The 21,855-nt window shown below is 40.5% G+C and overlaps 1 protein-coding gene across 3 annotated transcripts in view; it reads right to left on the minus strand.

The window, feature by feature from the left end:
- The window catches only part of ppp1r9a (protein phosphatase 1, regulatory subunit 9A), a 262,073-nt gene that overhangs the window by 52,614 nt on the left and 187,604 nt on the right, over positions 1–21,855 (minus strand). For all 3 annotated transcript variants that reach the window (XM_063043820.1, XM_063043819.1, XM_063043818.1), the window contains exons 13-16: positions 16,726–16,834; positions 16,177–16,261; positions 11,975–12,058; positions 2,902–3,100 (exon numbers count right to left, since the gene is read on the minus strand). In XM_063043820.1, the coding sequence (XP_062899890.1) occupies positions 2,902–3,100; positions 11,975–12,058; positions 16,177–16,261; positions 16,726–16,834 (477 nt within the window). The remainder of the gene's footprint in view (positions 1–2,901; positions 3,101–11,974; positions 12,059–16,176; positions 16,262–16,725; positions 16,835–21,855) is intronic.

Genomic DNA, 21,855 nt, shown 5'->3' on the forward strand with positions numbered 1-21,855 from the left:
GCTTATGGTCTGCTTCAAGTGGGAATTTAGTGTCTATCAAGTTAAAGTTGAAATGTTCACAACCCCACACAAGAGCTAGCATCTCCTTTTGATTTAAGCGTAATGCTGTTTCAGTAGGAGTCAGTGCTCTTGATACATCTGCCAATTTCCATACACTACTGCAATTTTGATTGAGCACTGTCCCTAGGCCAAAGGAAGAAGCATCTGCTGAGACTCTGGTTGCTTTGTTTGGATCAAAGAATGCCAGTGTTGGCAGAGAGATAAGCTCTGCATCCCAGGTCCAAATGTTTCTCTGAGAGAGGAGGTCACATATTGACTTTATTTTCCCCTGTCAAATCTGGAATGAACTTTTCCAGCTGATTTACCATGCCAAGGAAACTGCGATTCCCTGATACATTCATAGGTTGTTCCACGTTCTGAACTCTGTTAATTTGCCTGAATCTGGTTTCACTCCCTCCGAGGATAGTTGGTGTTTCGTTCAGGGTGATTCCACCCTGATTTAGTTTCTCCAAGGCAGCTTCCACTCTTTTGTCATGTTCCTTACTTGAGCCTCCGAAGATGAGTATATCATCCAAGTGGCAGACATCCAAAATTTGTTTCATCCTCATCTGAAAGAGTTCAGGGGCTGATGAGATGACAAAAGAGAATCTCTTGAAGGCATAGCGTCCATCTGTTGTGATAAAGGTTGTGAGCTTCTGTGACTCAGAAGCTAAATGGATCTGCCAGAACCCTGAGCTTGCATCTAGTTTGGTGAAGAACTTTGCTCCATTCAGCATACTAAATATGCGCTCATCAGGGGGCAGAATAAACTTCTCCTGTATTACTGCATGATTTAATTTTGTTACATCTACACAGATCTTCACTGTGCCATCTGGCTTGAGAACAGAAACAACACCTGCACACCAGTCAGTAGGTCCATTCTGGACTTCCAGCATCTGCAGAATCTCTTGTGTTTAATCCCTACTTTGATGAAGAAATTCATACTCAAAAGCTTTACACTACTTTTACCATTGAACCATACTAATTTTACCAACCACTTGCACAACATTCAAGTTACAGCTGTAGAAAGTCCGTTTGTTTTATTCAAATAACTGAAGTCCCATACGAAAAAAATCAATGAAGACAAAACTCATATAATTATGCCTACACAAAAAAAGATTACATTTATAAACAAAACTGGAAATTATACAGGACCCAAATTCACAATCTTGGCATTTTAAAAATATATTTAATTTGTTGCAGAGTTTTGCATGTTATTTTTCTACTTTTGAACAAACTTCAATGATAACTGATATTACATTGCAAATACACCAACATAAGAAATAAAAGTGGAATTGTCCACTTTTCAGTAAGATGGTGTCTGATCTTTTCCCCAATGCTACTTCTATGTTCTAATACCACCTTCCTTGATTTCCAGAATACCTAAAAAAAATTGATCCTTGTCTTGAATATATTCAGCGACCAAGTCTCCTCAGCCCTTTTGGGTAGAGAATTCCTATTATTTTCTCATTTGAAGTCCTGAATGCTCAACTTCTTATTTTTAAACTACGACCCTAGATTCAGGATATCCCACCATAGGGAAAGTAAGATTCCTGCATCTATCCAGTTAAGTTGTATAAGAATTCTCACTCTTTAAAAAGAGATAACCTAACTCTCTTTTAAACGGAATGGTATTGGTCCAATCTACTGATTTTCTTCTGGTAGGACAATCTTCCCATCCCAGGAATCAACTTGTAATCCTTGCTCAATCAGAAGCATATCCTTCCTAAGGTAGAAGACCTAATCTGCACACAATATTTAGACTGCAGTCTTCCAATGGCCTTATTTAATTTCATTAAGCTGCATTCATATTTTCTTGCAAGAGGCCAATACACCACTTGCATATAATTTGCATATTGAACTTTCAGCGATTTGGTTATGGCAACACCCTTAAATCTATTACTATTTAAAGGGATTTTAACATGGAAAATGGCATATACTGAAACCTTGGATCCTCATCGTGACAACTTCTGCCTGAAATCAAGTTGTCACTGACATTTTACAGGTTGCAGAAGGCTGGTGAGGTTGGCCTTCTGCATCAGGCCCAACTAACTACAGGCAAGCATCGATTCTGGCTGTTGGGCACATAATACAGCCCAATGAAAATATAGATAATTTGGATCAAGTAAATTCAGAGCCAATTTATCTTTAATAATACCTCTGAGTCAGAGAAAAACTGTCTTTCTTCAGATGTGAATTTGTTAGTGAAATATGCAATCATTTAATACACCATTTTAAAAGTAAGCCTGAAATATTGACTAAAGTGTTTAAAAACTTGTTGAAAATCCTGCATATTTATAATTTTGTACGATCAAGACTACATCTCTGAACACAGAATTTACAGCATAGTACAGGCCTTCGGCACAGGATGTTGTGACGAACTTATTAAATTAATAATTAAATGTCTAACTAAATTAATCCCTGCTGCCTACACAATATCCATATCCTCCTATTTCCTGCACATTCATGTACTCATCTAAGAGACTCCTGAATACCTCTGTTTTATTTACCACTACCCCGACAGCAAATTCCAGGCACTCACCACTCTCTGTGTAAAATAACTTGCCCCACATATCTCCTTTGTACTTGCCCCTCTCACCTTAAATACATGCCCTCAAGTATTAGACATTTCAACCCAGGGAAAATAATACTGACTATCAACTCTATCTATACCTCACATAATCTTATAAACCTCTGTCAGATTCCTCTCAGCCTCCTTCAATTCAGGGAAAACAACCCAAGTCTGTCCAATCTCTCCTTCAGTTACATGTCCTCTAAACCTTCTATCACATCCTAGTAACCCTTGTGAATGAGACTTCTTATTACATCCTCTTTTCCCGTACAAAATAAGTTGTAACTTACCTTAAATCTCTGTTTCTCTGGGCTAAGGCTCTCAGAAGATGGTTCTGTTGAGCTGCTAGGAGATGGCAAATTGCTGGAAGAGTTGTATCTTTTCGAACTTTCACCAAACCAGGATAACAGCACACAAGGTGGAATGGAGGAGGATGATTCTCCTACTGAAATGTTGCTTGTTAAGCTTTCCAGTGTATCATTGGAGATCCTGCCATTACAAGTAAAAAAAAATCATGAAACTAAACTAAGTGTATGTAACCACTGGCAGGCTTCCAAAATTTCATTAAAATACTTCCTCCGCCAATTAATATTGATTTCCACTGTTTTAGTCACAGGTAAAAAGTATGAACTTTGCAGGCCATTTCCCAACATTCAAACCTATTGGATGTCAATGCTACCAATAAATCACTTCCAACAACTATTTATTTAAAACAACTTGCTAAGTAAATAGAATTGTTGATCTTCCAATTAATTCTGAAAAAAAAACTTTACTGGAATTCCAAGGTCTGAAGAGCCAATATTTTGAAAACTCCTCAGCAAATTTACTGATACCAACATGGCCCAAGCAATAATACATTCCTAATGTCTAGAGAAAATAATTTTGCAGATTAGTTTACATGAGAAATATGCTGCATTCACATGCTAGGATTTGCAAATCTGAACCAAGAGAAGCCAGGCCTCACTTTTACGATTAGTGGATGCAAATGCTTCTCATCCCAAAGAATCCTATGGTGTCTTAGAGTCACAGAACACTACAGCACAGAAACAGGCACTTCGCCCCATCTAGTTCATGCCAAACCATTAACCTGCCAAGTCCAATCAACCTGCACTGAATCATAGCTCTTCATACCCCTTCCATCCATATACCTATCCAGATTTCTCTGAAATGTTGAAATCAACCCTGCATCCACCACTTGCACTGGCAGCTCATTCCACACTCGCACTGAGTGAAGGAGTTCCCCCTCATGTTCCCCTTAAACATTTCACCTTTCACCCTTAACCCATGAGCTCCAGACCTAGTCTCACCCAACCTCAGTGGAAATAGCTTGCATTTACCCTATTTATAGCTCTCATAATTTTGTATACCTCTATCAAATCGCCCCTCAATCTTCTACACTCCAGGGAATAAAGTCCTTTGCCTAAAACTTAGGTCCTCAAGTTCCAGCAACATCCTAGCAAATTTTCTCTGCACTCTTTCAATTATATTTACATCTTTCCTGTAGGAAGGTGACCAAAATTGCACACAATACTCTAAGTGACACAGACAAAATGCTGGAGGAACTCAGCAGGCCAGGCAGCATCCACGGAAAAGAGAATTGTTGATCTTTTGGGCGGAAACACAATACTCTAAATTAGGCCTCACTAATGTCTTAAATAATTTCAACATAACACCCCATCCCCTGTACTCAACACATTGATTTATGAAGGCCAAGGTGTCAAAAGCTTTCTTTACAACCCTATCTACCTGTGACGCCACTTTCAAGGAATTATGGATTTGTATTCCCAGATCCCTCTGTTCTACAGCTCTTCTCAATGCCCTACTGTTCACTGTGTAAGACCCACCCTGGTTGGTCCTCCCAAAGTGCAACACCTCACACTTGCCTGCACTAAATTCCATCTGCCATTTTTCAGCCTATTTCACCAGCCAGTCCAGATCCCATTGCAACCTTTGGTAACCTTCTTTGCTGTCCACTACATCCACAATCTTGGTGTCATCCACAAATTTACTGATCCAGTTTACCACATTATCATCCATTTTGTTGATATAGAGGATGAACGGACCCAGCACTGATACTTGCAGCATACCACCAGTTACGAGCTTTCAGTCAGACAGGCAATCATCTACAACCACTCTCTGACTTCTTCCTTGAAGTCAATATCCTGAACACTACATAACTGAACCTCCTTGACCAACCTCCCATGCAGACTTTGCCAAAGGCCTTGCTAAAGTCACATAGCCAACATCCACTGTCCTCGCTTCATCAATTTTCCCGATAACTTCCTCAAAGAATTCTATAAGATTGGTTAGACATGACTTACCACAAAACAAAGCCATGCTGACTATCTCTAATCAGTCCCTGTCTATCGGAATACTTGTATATCCAGTCCCCTAGAACACCTTTCAATAACTTTCCCACTACTGATGTCAGGCTCACCGGCCAATAATTTCTTGGTTTATTCTTAAGAGTCTTTCTTCTTAACCAATGGAACAACATTAGCTATCCTCCAATCCTCTGGCACTTTATCCATGGCAAAGGATTTTTTTTTATATCTCCGCTAGAGCCCATGCAACTTCTTAACTAGCCTCCCACAGGGTCCAAAGGAACACAAAGTCAGACCCTGGGGATTTATTCACCTAATTTGCCTCAAGGCAGCAAGCACCTCCTCCTCTGCAATCTATATAGGATCCATGACCTCGTTGCTACATTGCTTCACATTTATAGACTCTGTATCCATCTCCTGAGTAAATCCAGATGCAAAAAAAAATTAAGGTCTCCTCCATCTCTACCGGCCCATGCATAGATTATCACTCTGATCTTCCCGAGGAACAATTTTATCCCTTGCTATCCTTTTGCTCTTAATAGATCTGTAGAAGCTCTTGGGATTCTCCTTCACCTTGACTGCCAGAGCAATTTCATGTTTCTTTTAGCCCTCCTGATTTCCTTCCCAAGTGTGCTCTTGCATTTTTTTTATAATCCTCAAGTACCTTCTTTGTTCTGGCTGCCTACACCTGCTATGCACCTCCTCCTTTTTCTTACCTGGGGCATTAATATCTCTCGAAAACCAAGATTCCCTAAATCAGTTATTCTGTTAGGAACGTACAATCTCTGTACTCTCAAAAATTTCACTTCTGAAGGTCTCCAATTTACCAGCTACACCTTTGTCAGAAAAGAGCCTGTCCCAATCTACACGTGTCAGATCCTTTCTGATACCATCAAAATTGGCCTTTCTCCAACTTAGAATCTCAGCCAGAGGACCAGATCTATACTATTCCATAATTTCCTTGGAACTAATGGCATTATGATCACTGGAGCTCACCTACATAAACTTTTATCACCTGCCCCATCTCATTCCCTATTAGGAGATCCAGTTTTGCACTCTCTCTAGTTGGGACTTCTATGTACTCATTAAGTAAACTTTCCTGAACACATCTGACAAAATTTTCTCATCCAGTTCTTTTATAGTATGGGAGTGCTAGTCAATATGTGGTAAGTTAAAATCACTTACTATTACAACCTTATGCTTCTTGCAACAGTCTGCGATCTCTTTACAAATTTGTTCCTCTAAATCTCACGAACTGTTGGGTAGTCTATAACATAGCCCCATTAACATAGTCATACCTTGTTTATTCCTCAGTTGTACCCAAAAAACCTCACTAGACAAACTCTCCAGTCCGTCCTGACTCAGCGCTGCTGTGACATTTTCCCCGACTAGTAATGCCACAACTCCCTGTTTAATCACTCCTGTTACATCATGTCTAAAACATTGGAACCCCAGAACACTGAGCTGCCAGTCCTGCCCTCCTGCAACCAAGTCTCACTAACGGCTACAATGTCATAATTCCATGTGCGGATCCATGCCCTAAGCTTATCTGCCTTTCTACAATACTCCTTGCATTGAAATATACTCAGCTCAGAACATTAGTCTCACTAGATTTTGTATGTAGGCTTAACAACATCTTTCTCCACAAGCACTCTGCTATCTGTTCTGGCACTCTGGCTCCGAATCTCCTACAACTCTCATGTAACCACCACTCCTCCACCCCCCCCCCCCCGATCCTTGCAGTACTAGCAAACTTTTCCACTAGGATATTCGTCCTCCTCCAGCTCAGATGCAAGCCATCCCTTCTGTATAGGTCCCACCTTTCCTAGAACAGAGCCCAATGATCCAAAATTCTGAAGCCCTCCCTCTTGCATCAACTCTTTGGCAATGTGTTAAACAGTATGATCTTCCTATTTTTGGCCTCACTAGCACGTGACACAGCTAGCAGTCCTGAAATCACAATCTTGGAGGACCAATCCTTTAACTTAGTACCTAATTCCCTGAACTCACTTTGCAGGGGTTCATGTCTCCTCTTCATTGGTACTGACATGGGTCACAACTTCTGGCTCGTCAACCTCCCACTTATGAACGCTGTAGATTCAATCCAAGCTGTTCCTGGGCCTGGCACCCAGGAAGCAACAAACCATCTGGGAATCTCATTCTCATCCACAGAACCTCTTTTCTGTCAACCAAAAAATCTCCTATCAGTACAGCTTCCCTCTTCTTCTCCCCACCTACCCCCCACTTCCCTTCTGAGCTACAGAGCCAGACACAGACTCTGTGCCAGAGACCTACTGTGGCTTTCCTCTGCCAGGTAATTCCACCCAATAGTATCCAAAGCGATATACTTGTTGTTGGGAATGGCTACAGGGGTACTCTGCACTGGCTGCCTAACTTTTCTCCCCATCCTGATGGTCACCCTGTTACCTGTGTCCTGCACCTTGGGTGCAAATATCCTTGTGCATTTCCTGTCTATCAACCCCTCAGCCTCCCGAGTGACTCAGAGTTCATCCAGATCCACCTCCAGCTCCTTAACATGGTCTGTTGGAAGCTGCAGCTGGATGCGCTTAGTGCAGGTGTAGTCATCAGGGACACAGGTCTCCCTACAATCCCACATCCCACATACAGGTATACAGAATTATGAGGGGTTTAGATAGGATAAATACAAGCAGGCTTTTTCCACTAAAGTTGGGTGGAACTGCAACTAAAGGTCAAGGGTTAAGGGTGAAAGGTGAAAACGTTAAGGTGAACATGAAGGGAAACATCTTCACTCTGAGGGTCGTGAGAGTGTGGAATGAGCTGTCTGCCAAGTGGTGCATGCAAACTCCATTTCAACATTTAAGAGAAGTTTGGATAGGTACATGGATGGTAGGGGTATGGAGGGCTATAGTCCCGGTGCAGGCCAATGGGAGCAGACAGTTTAAATGGCTTGGCACAGACTAAATGGGCCTGAAGTGGTTCTATGCTGCACTTTTCTATGACTCTGACACTATACCGCAAGAGAAGCCTTCCCACTGGCATCCCCGCTGCTCTAAATGTGCAATAAGAAATAAAAACTAAATAATGAAAAAAAATCTATCTATGGCCTAGCCTCTCCTTGCCAAAGCCTCAACTCCCCACTCCAGCAGTGGCCCACTCACACAATGCTCATTGCACGTGAACCCAACATTTTTTTTATTGGTCCTTGCCAAGTGCCTAATTATGCGTTATCGATTTTCTCCTCAGTACTGTGACGTGCAAAATGTGATGACTGAGCCACTGGCTTCTTTTAAACCCTCTCCCCCTCCAAACAATTCAGTATCTCCTTGGGACTATGGTGTACAAAAATGTGCCAACTGCTCCCACTCTCTCCCTCCAAGCAATCCAGTGTCTCCTCAGGACTGTGGTGTGCAAACTGTGCTGACTGCCCCTGTTTGCTTCTTTTAAACTCCATCTCTAAGCAATCTGGTGTCTCCTCAGGACTGTGTCATGCAAAATGTGACTTAATCACGACACATTATGAATGCTTTATTTCCATATTGAACTTCTAAACAAAAGTGTAGAAGTAAGGCATGCTTGCCTCCATAGGACCTGGCATTGAGACTAGATTTGGGATGTCATGTTGCAGTTGCATAAAATTGTCCAGCCATACCTTGAGCATTGTGTACATTTCTGATCATTATACTACTGGAAGGATATAACATTAGAAAAGTGCAGAAGTGTTGCACTAGAATGTTCCATGTAGTTAAAAGGAGAGATTTGATAAGTTGTGTTTGTTCTCACTGGAATGTAGGAAACTATATGGCCTCATAGAAGTTGATAATATTATGAGGGAATAGATTTCCAGTCTCTTTAACCCAGGGGCAGGGCAGCCTGAAACTAAATAGTATATGTTTAAGATAAGAGGAAAGAAATTTAAAGGAGTTCTGAGGAGGCAAATATTACCACAAAGAGCAGCAATTGAATGGCATGAGCTGCCAGAGGTGCTTGAGGCAGATACAATTACAACTCCTACAATATGAATAATAAATCAATAGAAATACTACTTAAGATAATCTATTAACTGTCATTTATTTGTTAATAATAATAAAAAAAGGCTCAGTTTGCAAGGCTATATTATGATGATTGGTGGAATCATGATCCTTTATCACTTTCCAGGTCTGATGAAGTGTCTTCAATCTGAAATCCCAACTCTGTTTTCCACCCAGAGACACAGTTTGACCTATTTACCAGCATTCCTTTTTTTTGTTTAAGTTATGACTTTGCTTACTAATAGTATATTTACAGCTTTTGTTCACTAAAAATTGCAACGGAAGGTCAGAAAGTGCTTTGAAGTGGCTCTCCTGACAACTGTGTATTATCTGATTTATGCTCTTCAATGAAAAAACTTTAAATTCACCTCTTGGTAAAACAAAGAACCACAGTATGTTTAGATAATGTGATAAACCAAAACAATATTTATTCATCATTTTATAGAAGACTCAGGATGCACTGAAGATGAGCACAGACAATAACCTCCCATATTCTCACAAGGCCAAATTAAAATCAGGACTCTTGTTGCAGTAATATTAACTATCACTGGAATAGTTAGTGCAGCACATTTTGTATGTTAAAGAAATGCATTGATACCAAAACTGTGTGCTTTCTGTAGTACCAAATAATGAGTTAACTTCCAAAGCTGTACTTTTCCAGTCTCTCTCTGGTTACATAGAACATAGAATAGCACAGCACAGTACAGGCCCTTCGGCCCACAATGTTGTGCCGCCCCTTAAACCCTGCCTCCTATATAAACCCCGCCTCCTATATAAACCCCCAACCTTAAATTCCTCCATATACCTGTCTAGTAGTCTCTTAAATTTCACTAGTGTATCTGCCTCCACCACTGACTCAAGCAGTGCATTCCACGCACCAACCACTCTCTGAGTAAAAAACCTTCCTCTAATATCCCCCTTCAACTTCCCACCCCTTACCTTAAAGCCATGTCCTCTTGTGTTGAGCAGTGGTACCCTGGGGAAGAGGTGCTAGCTATCCACTCTATCTATTCCTTTTAATATTTTGTATACCTCTATCATGTCTCCTCTCATCCTCCTTCTCTCCAAAGAGTAAAGCCCTAGATACCTTAATCTCTGATCATAATCCATACTCTCTAAACCAGGCAGCATCCTGGTAAATCTTCGCTGTACACTTTTCAATGCTTCCACATCCTTCCTATAGTGAGGAGACCCAAACTGGACACAGTACTCCAAGTGTGGCCTAACCAGTTTTATACAGCTGCATCATTACCTTGCGACTCTTAAACTCTATCCCTCGTCTTATGAAAGCTAACACCCCATAAGCATTCTTAATTACCCTATCTACCTGTGAGGCAACTTTCAGGGATCTGTGGACATGTACCCCCAGATCCCTCTGCTCCTCCACACTATCAAGTAGCCTGCCATTTACTTTGTACTCTGCCTTGGAGTTTGTCCTTCCAAAGTGTACTACCTCACACTTCTCCAGGTTGAATTCCATCTGCCACTTCTCAGCCCACTTCTGCATCCTATCAATGTTCCTCTGCAATCTTCGTCAATCCTCTACGCTATTTACAACACCACCAACCTTTGTGTCGTCTGCAAACTTGCCAACCCACCCTTCTACCCCCACATCCAGGTCATTAATAAAAATCACGAAAAGGTCCCAGAAGCGATCCTTGTGGGACACCACTAGTCACAATCCTCCAATCTGAATGTACTCCCTCCACCACCACCCTCTGCCTTCTGCAGGCAAGCCAATTCTGAATCCACCTGGCCAAACTTCCCTGGATCCCATGCCTTCTGACTTTCTGAATAAGCCTACCGTGTGGAACCTTGTCAAATGCCTTACTAAAATCCATATAGATCACATTCACTGCACTACCCTCATCTATATGCCTGGTCACCTCCTCAAAGAACTCTATCAGGCTTGTTAGCCACGATCTGCCCTTCACAAAGCCATGCTGACTGTCCCTGATCAGACCATGATTCTCTAAATGCCCATAGATCCTATCTCTAAGAATCTTTTCCAACAGCTTTCCCACCACAGAACTAAGGCTCACTGGTCTATAATTACCCATACTATCCCTACTACCTGTTTTGAACAAGGGGACAACATTCGCCACCCTCCAATCCTCCGGTACCATTCCCGTCAACAACAAGGACATAAAGATCCTAGCCAGAGGCTCAGCAATCTCTTCCCTTGCCTTGTGGAGCAGCCTGGGGGAATATTCCGTCAGACCCCAGGGTCTTATTCGTCCTAATGTATTTTAACAACTCCAACACCTCCTCTCCCTTAATATCAACATGCTCCAGAACATCAACCTCACTCATATTTTCCTCACCGTCATTAAGTTCCCTCTCATTGGTGAACACCGAACAGAAGTATTCACTGAGGGCCTCGCTCACTTCCACAGCCTCCAGGCACATCTTCCCACCTTTATCTCTAATTGGTCCTACCTTCACTCCTGTCACCTTTTTGTTCTTCACATAATTGAAGAATGCCTTGGGGTTTTCCTTTACCCTACTCGCCAAGGCCTTCTCATGCCTTCTTCTTGCTCTCCTCAGCCCATTCTTAAGCTGCTTTCTTGCTACCCTATATTCCTTAATAGACCCATCTGATCCTTGCTTCCTAAACCTTATGTATGCTGCCTTCTTCCACTTGACTAGACTTGCTACCTCACTTGTCACCCATGGTTCCTTCGCCCTACCATTCTTTATCTTCCTCACCGGGACAAATTTATCCCTAATATCCTGCAAAAGATCCCTAAACATCGACCACATGTCCATAGTACATTTCCCTGCAAAAACATCATCCTAATTCAAATCTGCAAGTTCTAGCCTTATAGCCTCATAATTTGCCCTTCCCCAATTAAAAATTTGCCTAAGAAAATGTGTACTGAATAAAACAATTCTACTAATTACATGGATTTGGTGAGCCCTGTTCTGGGTTTAATAGGCTCATCTTGTTTAAGCGGCATGATCAACTTTTATGAAACCTGTAAGGTAAACATACACCAAAATCTATGATGGATAGTATTGCACTATACCTGCTTCCTGATGAGAGTCTATTGGCTTCTTTCACTTTGTCTTTCTGTTTTTTCCCTTTGCTAAATGTTTTTTGTGCTGGACACCTGCAATAAATTGTAAAATAAATTAGTCATGTAAAAACCAGGTTAAATATGTTTGTAGATCACTATATTTCAATCAGTCTTAATTATTCAATATTTTTTAAAAAGGAAATTGAAGTTACAATACGAGATGCAAAAATTCTCAATAAATATTTCTAAAATGTAATCTCCCAAAATTGAAATTAAACAAGATCAATTCTGCAAGAGGGAGCTGGGTAGAGATAGTACATACAGTATATTTCACACCTTTTGGTACTAAATCACACAAGTGTAATTGTGAGGCAACCTTTAAAGAAACAAAAGCACAATATAAGCAATACGGATGCTGAAGAGAGCTGTTTCTTCAGAAAAGGATGCTGTAATGACGGGAAAGGGCTCCAGCGACTGTGGAGGACATCATCCATGCTTTTTTTTAAAGACTTGTGAAGGGATCACCGAGGCTCCCTCGAGATGAAGCTAAACTCTTGTGGCTGAAGTCTCCCTTGAGATGGAGCTAAACCCTTGCGGCGTGGATAGAAATTCACCATGCCTAAAAACTCCTGTTGTTTCTTTAGTAGTGAGGGGTGGTGGGAAATCCATTAATAATGGCTACCTTTGATGGGAGTGATTTCGCACCTTCTGTGGAGATGCGATAGCCAAGAAAGTCAATGGTTGACAAACCAAACTGGCATTTAGTAAAGTTAACAATCAACCTATGTTGGCTTAAGCGCGCGAAAAGTATGCAGAGATGAGATACATGTTCAGATTTGGATGCACTGACTGTAAGAATGTCATCCGGTAAACTAAAAGAAAATCGAAGTCTTTTAATACAGAGTCCATCAGCTGTTGGAATGTCTGTGCTGCAATTTTCAATCCAAATAGCATGTGCAGAAACTTAAATGACCAAATGAGGTTATCACAGTTGTTTTTGGAATGCCCTCTGAGCACACAGGCACCTGATGGTAGCCCCTAACTAGATCAACATGGAAACATGCCAAAAAGTCTTGAATGTGTGGTGCCAGGTAACAATCGGGGGCAGTAGCCTCGTTAAGGCATTGGTAATCACACATGTGTGGCAAACACCACTGCACTTAGGGACCACATGGAAGGGTGAAGCCCAGGGGCTATTCGATTGGCATACTATTCTGAGTTTTTCCCATATTGGCAAACTTAGCTTTTGTGGTTGCCAGTTTTTCTGAGTCCAGTCTACATGCATGTGCGTGGACTGGTGGGCCAGTTGTGGGAATGTGTGCTCAATCACATATTTTGCGACTGTTTTGGAGAATGTGGGCTTGGTGAAGTCTGGGAATTCACCCAGCAGTCGAGCAAACTCACATGCGGTGGTGCACGCGCTTGACAGGGTCGTTGCGGAAAACTTACTAGGGGGGCAGGGTAACAACCCCAAGTCCTTGACATCCATAAGCCGGCAGTTCTTAAGATTGACTAATAGTTCTTGGACATACAGAAAAGCTGCACCAAGCAGAGGTCTAGCCACTTTAACCAGGACAAAGTCCCATGTGTAATGTCGCCTACTGAAGCACAGCATCGCCCATTGTGTACCATAAGTCTGGATCCTGCTGCTGTTGGTGGCCTCCAGAAAGATTTTATTGCTCTTTGCCTTCTCATCAATATGAAATGCTGGCAGTACACTCACTTGAGCATCCGCGTCACACAGGAAGCATCACTCTGAACAGCAGACCACCCTAGCAGCTGGAACCCATGGTGTTCAGAGAACTCTGATGTCCTGAGTGCTGGCACTGTTGAAGCGGCAAGGCGGTTGGCGTTCCTGCCAAACTGAGCATGTTTTGCAGCCACCGGCGTTCTTAAGTTGGGGTTTTGCTGACTGGACTTATTGAGGTAGAAAAAGGAGGAGGAGTGATGCACCGCTGCCTACCTAGCTTAGTGTAGACTATCAGCCATTTTAGCAAGCTCCCTATAGGCACTCATGGGAGTAATAGCAAGGGCTATGCGAACTTGAACAGGAATTTGCTGCATGAAGAGTCCTTTAAAAATAAAGCAAGCATGGTGATTTTCCAGGACAGACAGCATGTGGTCCATTAGTTCCGAAGGCCTAGCATCACTGAGTCCAGGTGAGGAGAGTAACTGTTTGGTTTGCTCAGACTCCAATAGTCCCAAAGTCTGTAATAGGTGAGTTTTCAGCGATCAGTATTTATCATGTTTAGGCAATTTAGCAGATGCATCACTCTTTCAACTGCGGAGTTTCCAAGCAACGCTATCACGTAGTAGAATTTGGTGTTATTGGCAGTGATTTCTTGCAGTGTAAACTGGGCTTCAGCTTGTACAAACCAAGCAACAGCAATCTTGCTCCCAAAACTCCAACAATTTCACAGCGACTGCGTTGGCCAAACATGTTCAATAACTCTGGAAACATCCTTACAGAATTGGGCTCACCAATATAGGTTTTCACAAATAAAACAAAGTGAGGCGTTTTGTGTTTAATGAAACCTGTAACATATTTTATTGAACTCCAAAGCTACACATAAAAGCATGCTAAAATTCTTTACAAAATCACATCATCTCGTCAGACCAGCCTCTTAAGGTGAAACCCCAACTCAATGTCGGTAGCTGTGAATTATGCACATTTCTCCTAATATGCACATTTCTCCTAATTATGTTACCCTACAACCCCATATAATTATTAATCCCTTTGATAAGTTATTATTGATCTTTTACTCTAAAACAACTTTCCTTTACTGACTGGGACGGAGCTTAGGAGGACGATGGCACCTAACGGCAACTCCTTTGCTTGCATCTTCAGAAACAGCTCCACTTCTATCTTTGATATCTTTTTTTCCATTTCAAGGTTCTTTTGAAGATCCTGACCTGGAGTTACACTCTGACTTCAGTTCTTTGAGGAAATGGGGCCCACTCTCAGGGCATCACAACCGGCCACTTTTTGATATGCCAAGGGTGCAGCCTGGAAGACTAGTGTGCCTTCAGGGTGCTGGATTTTTGTGGTTCTGGAGGCAGGCAGATTCAAGGCCATTGCGGCCGCCACCTGATACGTCGTGGGAGATGGAAGATTGAAAAGCAGTGAGCTGGCTGCTGGCTGTGTGCCCAGAGACCCATGTTCTTTGGGCACAGAGCTTGACAGAAGCGATGCAAACAGACCTGTAACACCATAAATCGGTGAGTTCCCTTGTTATGTCTCCCCTCTCGCTATGAAACGGGGGATACCACTTTTTCCCTTAATAGGGAGAGAGGGAGCCTGTGTTATGTCAAAATACTGGGTGAAAGAGTAGGCCTTGGGGTACTGCAAGTCTGTGTCTTTACTGATGGTTTGTTGCATGCTTGAGTACTCGGTGGGGGGTGCCGATGCTTTTTTGCTGGGGGCGGGTCGTTGCTTTGCTGCTGCTTATGTGTGGGGTGGGGAAGCTGGGGGGAGGGCTTTGGGGTTTGAACATTTAACTGTCATTCATTCTTTGGGGCACTCCTCTGTTCTTGTGGATGTTTGCGAAGAACAAGAATTTCAGGATATATATTGTATACGTTTCTCTGACATTAAATGTACCTATTGACTTACCTATTGCAGATTCTTTGATATCTTAATATCAAAAACGCTGTTGCTCACCGTCTTGAACAAACTGAGTGACTGAACATCCACAATTTACTTGAAGATCCACTACCCTCCACCATCAAAAATATATCCTTCCTTGGGAAAGAACACCAGACCCTCACAGAATATTCCAGACACAGTCCAGCTAGGGTCCCAAGATAATTTCGAGAAGATGTTTTGATTGTACTCAGATACTTTTTAAGTAAAGGATAATACAATTTTCCTATCTAATTGCTTGCTGCATTTACCAAATTGCAGTTATTTAAGGACACCCTTAGAATAATAAAACCTTAAATACTCTGCTTTTCTACATTTTCTAACAAAATAGATCAGATCATATATTTCCACATTATATTCTCTCTGTCAAGTTCTAGCTCATTTATTCAACCTGTCCATATCCCCTGAAATCCTTCTGTATTATCTCCACAACTTACGTAGCTAACCAGCTTTGAATCATCAGCAAACATTGATTATTTTCTTGCATACTTTACTCAAGCTAGGTAGTCACTGTCAATTCTAGCATGTATGATAGAATATGAATTGGGGATTAGAAATTGTAACCTACCTAAAATCATGAAACTTTTGTTTGGTGCTGTCTTTCTGAATCACCGGAGATCTGCCTTTCTTTGAAGCAATGGCTGTGCTGTCATCTGGAATCCAATGTGATATTTTAGATGCAATACAGACTACTGACTAATGGGGATGATGAAAAGGCTCTTAGAAAAGAATGTACCAACAAAACAAATTACCATTACCCAGACTTGGTCATTTCAATTACAGGATTATTTTCTGACACCTGCAGCATCAGAATCCATAGTTTCCCATATGTGTTTTTTCCAAATTGTGAGAGGAATAACACCAAGAAAATCCATAAAAACATTAAAATGGAATGCATAATATCATTAAATAGATACATATCACATGTACAGATGACAGCTTTCAAAACTTAACATTTAAAATTACTGTTAACATTTCAAAAGGAAAAGTGAATTGATGCAGCAAAGGTATTTAAGCAATCACTTGTCTTCCTTTAATAGACATACTAAGTTTTATTATCATACAAATTTGATTAATAGGTAGAAGTTGAAGAGAGCAAAATTGTGATGCTATTTACCTGCTGACTTTCTCGTTTTGCATTCGTTGTCCAATTGATGCAAAGAAGGCAATGCAGCACGGTGGCAATATTTTGAAGGTGAAGAGGTTGGGGATTCTCCAACAGCATCCTGAAAAGAGCACTCCAATGTTATCAAAACATGCTGATTATGTTCTCCCAGAATCTGATTTTCCACTCTGATATCAAATATGAAGACTGCATTGCTGATTACTGGAGACAATGAAGATGCTCTAGAATCTGGTGCTTGTGAACATGTCCTCATAGATGTTGGAAAGAGAGATCTGGAATTATGCATTGGGCTTTCAATACTATCTATAGGCTTTTAATTTAATGAGGAAGAAATACAAGACCCGAATGAAATTATGAATAGCATACAAAATGTCAATCCAAGATCACTGCATGGTGGCAAATGCCTTAGACTGTGAAGATGTGTTTAGGAACCCTTAATAAAGCATGGAATCAGACCCTTCAATCCAACTCATCTATGTAGATCAAGGTGCCTTCCTGAATTTTTCCCATTTGCCTGCATTTGGCCCATACCCCTCCAAGCAATAGGTTCCCAAACTGGGGCCCACAGACCCCTTGGTTAATGGTCAGTGCTCATGGCATAAAAAAGGTTGGGAATCCCAGGTCTAAACATTCCCTAACCATAAATCTGTCCAATTGTAACAGGACCCACCGCCACCACTTCATTTGGCAGCCTGTTCCCTCCATCCAGTGCCCTCTGCGTAAAAAGCCCTTGCCCTCAAGTCTCCTTTATTATCATGATGAAATTTTACTGCAGTCTCAGTAGTTTAATCACATCTTTCAATATAGATCGGAACCCTAAATTCTGCAGAGAAATTGAAAGGAATCATGCATTCTTTCTTGGTAAGAAAGAAAATAAACTTGGATGAATTACCACACATTTCCCTAAACTACAATTACTAACGAATGGCATGAATAAAAATGTACAAGTGCAGGCTTTTTCAGACGAAGAAAATATCTGTTTTACCAATACTGGATTACAAAACATTTCACAAATTCAAATCAACAATTAGCATACATTTGATCTAATGGAAAATAAATTAAATTTTGAGCTCTTTGCCTAGAATTTCCTGCAGCAATCTGAGTAAATACATGAAAACATTGTGTTGCTCCTTCTCCCTCCATCACTCCTTCACACATCTGAATTTAATTGACTTGTATTACATTGAATTGTTGTAATTGATAAATTTTGATTGTGTAGCTTGCAAGATTTGTTCAATAGATGGGACATGCTCCATTTATTACCTTGACAGAATCAGTCCACCTCACTTTTTGATTATACACTTTTTCACTGATGTTTACATGAAGGAAAGAATAACTGGAATTACCTTCCAAAAGAGCATACAACTATTCTGATAATTATGCAATGGGACACATCCATGACTAAAGAAAGCAGCCAAATCACCATTAGTAGAACTACACCAACCTTTGTTTCACTCTAGTTTTTATTCCAGCATCTATAAATAAGCTTCATAAGGAAGTTTCAGGCAAGATCAATGAAGAAACCAGTGAAAACTTCAGCATATGTTTTGTGTACGTGCAATTCAGGAACTTTAAAAGCTGTGTTGGGATTAATTCAAATGTCTGAACTAATTTGGATAGTAACAGAGAAGATTTACTAGAATGTTACCTGGGTTTCATCTCCTAAGTTACAGAGAAAAGTTGATCAAGTTGGGTCTTTATTCTTTGGAGCGTAGAAGGTTGAGGGGGAACTTGATAGAGGTATTTAAAATTATGAGGGGGATAGATAGAGTTATGTGGATAGGCTTTTTCCATTGAGAGTGGGGGAGATTCAAACAAGAGGACATGAGTTGAGAATTAAAGGGCAAAACTTTAGGGGTAACATAAGGGGGAACTTCTTTACTCAGAGAGTGGTAGCTGTGTGGAACGAGCTTCCAGCAGAAGTGGTTGAGGCAGGTTCGATGTTGTCATTTAAAGTTAAATTGGATAGCTATATAGACAGGAAAGGAATGGAGGGTTATGGGCTGAGTGCAGGTCGGTGGGACTAGGTGAGAGTAAGAGTTCGGCACGGACTAGAAGGGCTGAGATGGCCTGTTTCTGTGCTGTAATTGTTATATGGTTATATAACAAGAATGAATGTTAAAAAGTGAAATTATCTGCAGTATTAAACCATAACAAATAGAAATCCACAACAAAAGCTCATTGTCAATATTAAAATCTATGTATAACTATGAAATCACAAATACAAGCCCAGAGATAGGACTGTGGTTCAGAAATTCACAAAGCTAGAATTTGAAGATAAATTTGTTCCTCAACGTTTCTTGGTATAGTCAAGTCTTAACAATAATTTTGTTTGAGTGTTCTTGTAACTACATTTTTTTTAAAGAAAAACACACAAACATTAGTGAATAATCAAGATTATTGCATGTTTCCAAAATCAGCTTTATCAGCAATATATCAAATAGATTTCTCCAAATTTAAAAAAGGTGTTTTAATGTTACTGCCCTCCACCAGTTTTGAAAGCTAGGTGCATGTAGTGAATTTGAATATCAAAGAAAATGTAACATTGTTGTGAATTTGCACTTTCTAAATATATATAGACTTCTTGATTAAAAAATAAACATAACATATTAAATGTTGTGAACAAAATCTCAAAGATACAAAAAGAGGCATTTATGATTAACTACTACTATTCAGAATACAGGCATCTAATCAGTAGTGCCCTCCACACCTACAACAGCTTAGTATTACTATCATTGCTCTTAGTGTCTAGTTATCAGGGCATGATTATCAAAATATGATAAAAATACAAAGATTGAAATTGTGGTTAACATGAAGAGGATATTAAAAATTTTCAGGAAGACAGAGACAAATTAGTAGACAGGGTTCATACATACCAGATGAAATTTATTGCTGAGAAATGTGAAGTGATGCATTTTAGGACAAAGAATAAGAAGAGGACATATATATTAACAGCAAAACTTTAAAAGGAATAGACAGACTTAGGGGTTTAGATACTTACATGTTTTAAAAGCCAAAAAAAAACTTGACAAAGCTGTTTTAAAATTTCAAGCATGCCCAGATTTTATAAATAAGAACACAGAGTGCAAAAGCAAAGAGAAAGTGCTAAATCTATAATATTAACTTAGAATTCACAAGTTAGAACCTCGTGCCCTTCCTTTTGGGAAAACATTGATGCCAAAGAAGTGATAAGCATGAAACAGATTATTTATATCGTCCTTCAAACACAATTTCATAGAGTTATACAGCAACTCATTCACGCTGACCAAAGTGTCTTACCAATCCCATTTGGATTTGAATTTTATCCTCCAAACCCTTCCTATCCATGTACTTATCCAACTATTTTTAACCTTGTCTTTGCACCTATCTCTACCTCTGCCACTCCTCTGGCAGCTAGTTCCATGCACCTCTGAAAAGCATTCCCCCTCAGATCTCCTTTAAATCTTTCTCCTCTCACTTTAAACTTTCTAGTTTTAGACTTCCTATTCTGGGAATAAGACTGATTAGCTACCCTATCTATGCCTCTCAATTTTATAAAACTCGATATCAAGTCACCAATCAGCCTGTTTCGCTCCAGGAAACTCAGTCCCAGCCTACCCAATTCTCTACTTATAACGCAATTCCTCCAGTCTAGGCAATGTCTTTTTCAATCTTTTCTAGACGTTCTCTAGCTTGAGGGCATTCTTCATATAACATAACAACCAGAAATGCACATAATATTCCAAAAGTGATGCAATCAACATTTTGTACAATTCTAAAGTTCCAACTTTTATATTCAATGCATAGCCAATGAAGTCAAGCATGCCATAAACCTTCTTTACCATCCTGTCTACCCGTGCTATTACTTTCAGAAAAATATGCACTTGTACTCCTGCTTCTCTCAGTGCAACAACACTCACACGGCCCTGCCATTTACTGTGCATATCCTGGCCAAATTTAACTTCCCAGAATGCATCAGTTCACATTTAAGTTCCATCTGCCTTTCTTTCACCTTTTTTCCCAGCTGATCAAAATCCCATTTTAAGTTTAGACAACATTCTTTACTGTCCACTATACCACCAATTCTGTTATCATTTGAAAGCTTACTATGTCAGCTACCTTCAAATAATTACCTACCATCCAATAATTAACATACATGACAAACGGGAACCCAGCTGTCGATCCTGGTGGTATACCACTGAACACAGCCATTAAATCTGAAAAGCAATTTTCTGATTGTTGTCACCAAACCTAATTTGTATCCAATTGACTAGCCCATCCCAGATCCCAGTTCGAACCTTCAAGACCAGTCTACCACCCAGGACTATATCAGTGACCTTGCTGAAGTTCATGCATCGAATGTCCACTGTTCTGTCCTTGTCAATCCTCTTGGTCACCTCTTCAAAAAAAAACTCATTCAAATTTGTGAAATATGATTTCCCACACACAAAGCATGCTGACTATCCCTAATCTGTCATTGTTCTTTTAAGGGAAAGATCCTCTCTCTCAGAATCCCTTCCAGAAACCTTCCTGCTGTTGATGTAAGGCTCACTGCCCTATAATTTCCTTGCACGTCCTTCCAGCCTTTCTTAAATAAAGGCTTAACATTAAACATCTTCCAACCTTCCAGTACCTTGCCTGCAATTAATAAAATACAAAAATATCTGCCAGGTTTACAACAAAGTGGACTTCAGAAAGGGTAGGATGAGGGAACACACATCGAAGGATCAGAAGTGGAAAAGGTGAGCAAGTTCCTGGGTGTCAACATTTCTGAGAATCTATCCTAGGCCCAACATATCGATGCAGTTACAAAGAAGGCTCGGCAGTGACAAAATTTCATTAGGAGTTTGAGAAGATTTGGTATATTATTAAAGAGACTTGCAAATTTCTACAGATGTAATGTGGAGAACATTCTAACTGGCTGTATCAATGTCTGGTATGGGGGAGGGGCACTGCACAGGATTGAAATAAGCTGTAGAAAGTTCTAAAATTAGTCAGTCAGCTCCATCATGGGCACTAGCCTCCCTAGCATCTAGGATATCTTCAATGAGAGATGCCTCAAAAAGGCGGCATCCATCTTCAAGGACCCCCATCAACCAGTCCATGCCCTTTTCTCATTGCTACCATCAGGGTGGAGATACA

This window comes from Mobula hypostoma, chromosome 3 (assembly GCF_963921235.1).
Source record: "Mobula hypostoma chromosome 3, sMobHyp1.1, whole genome shotgun sequence".
NCBI lineage: Eukaryota > Metazoa > Chordata > Chondrichthyes > Myliobatiformes > Myliobatidae > Mobula > Mobula hypostoma.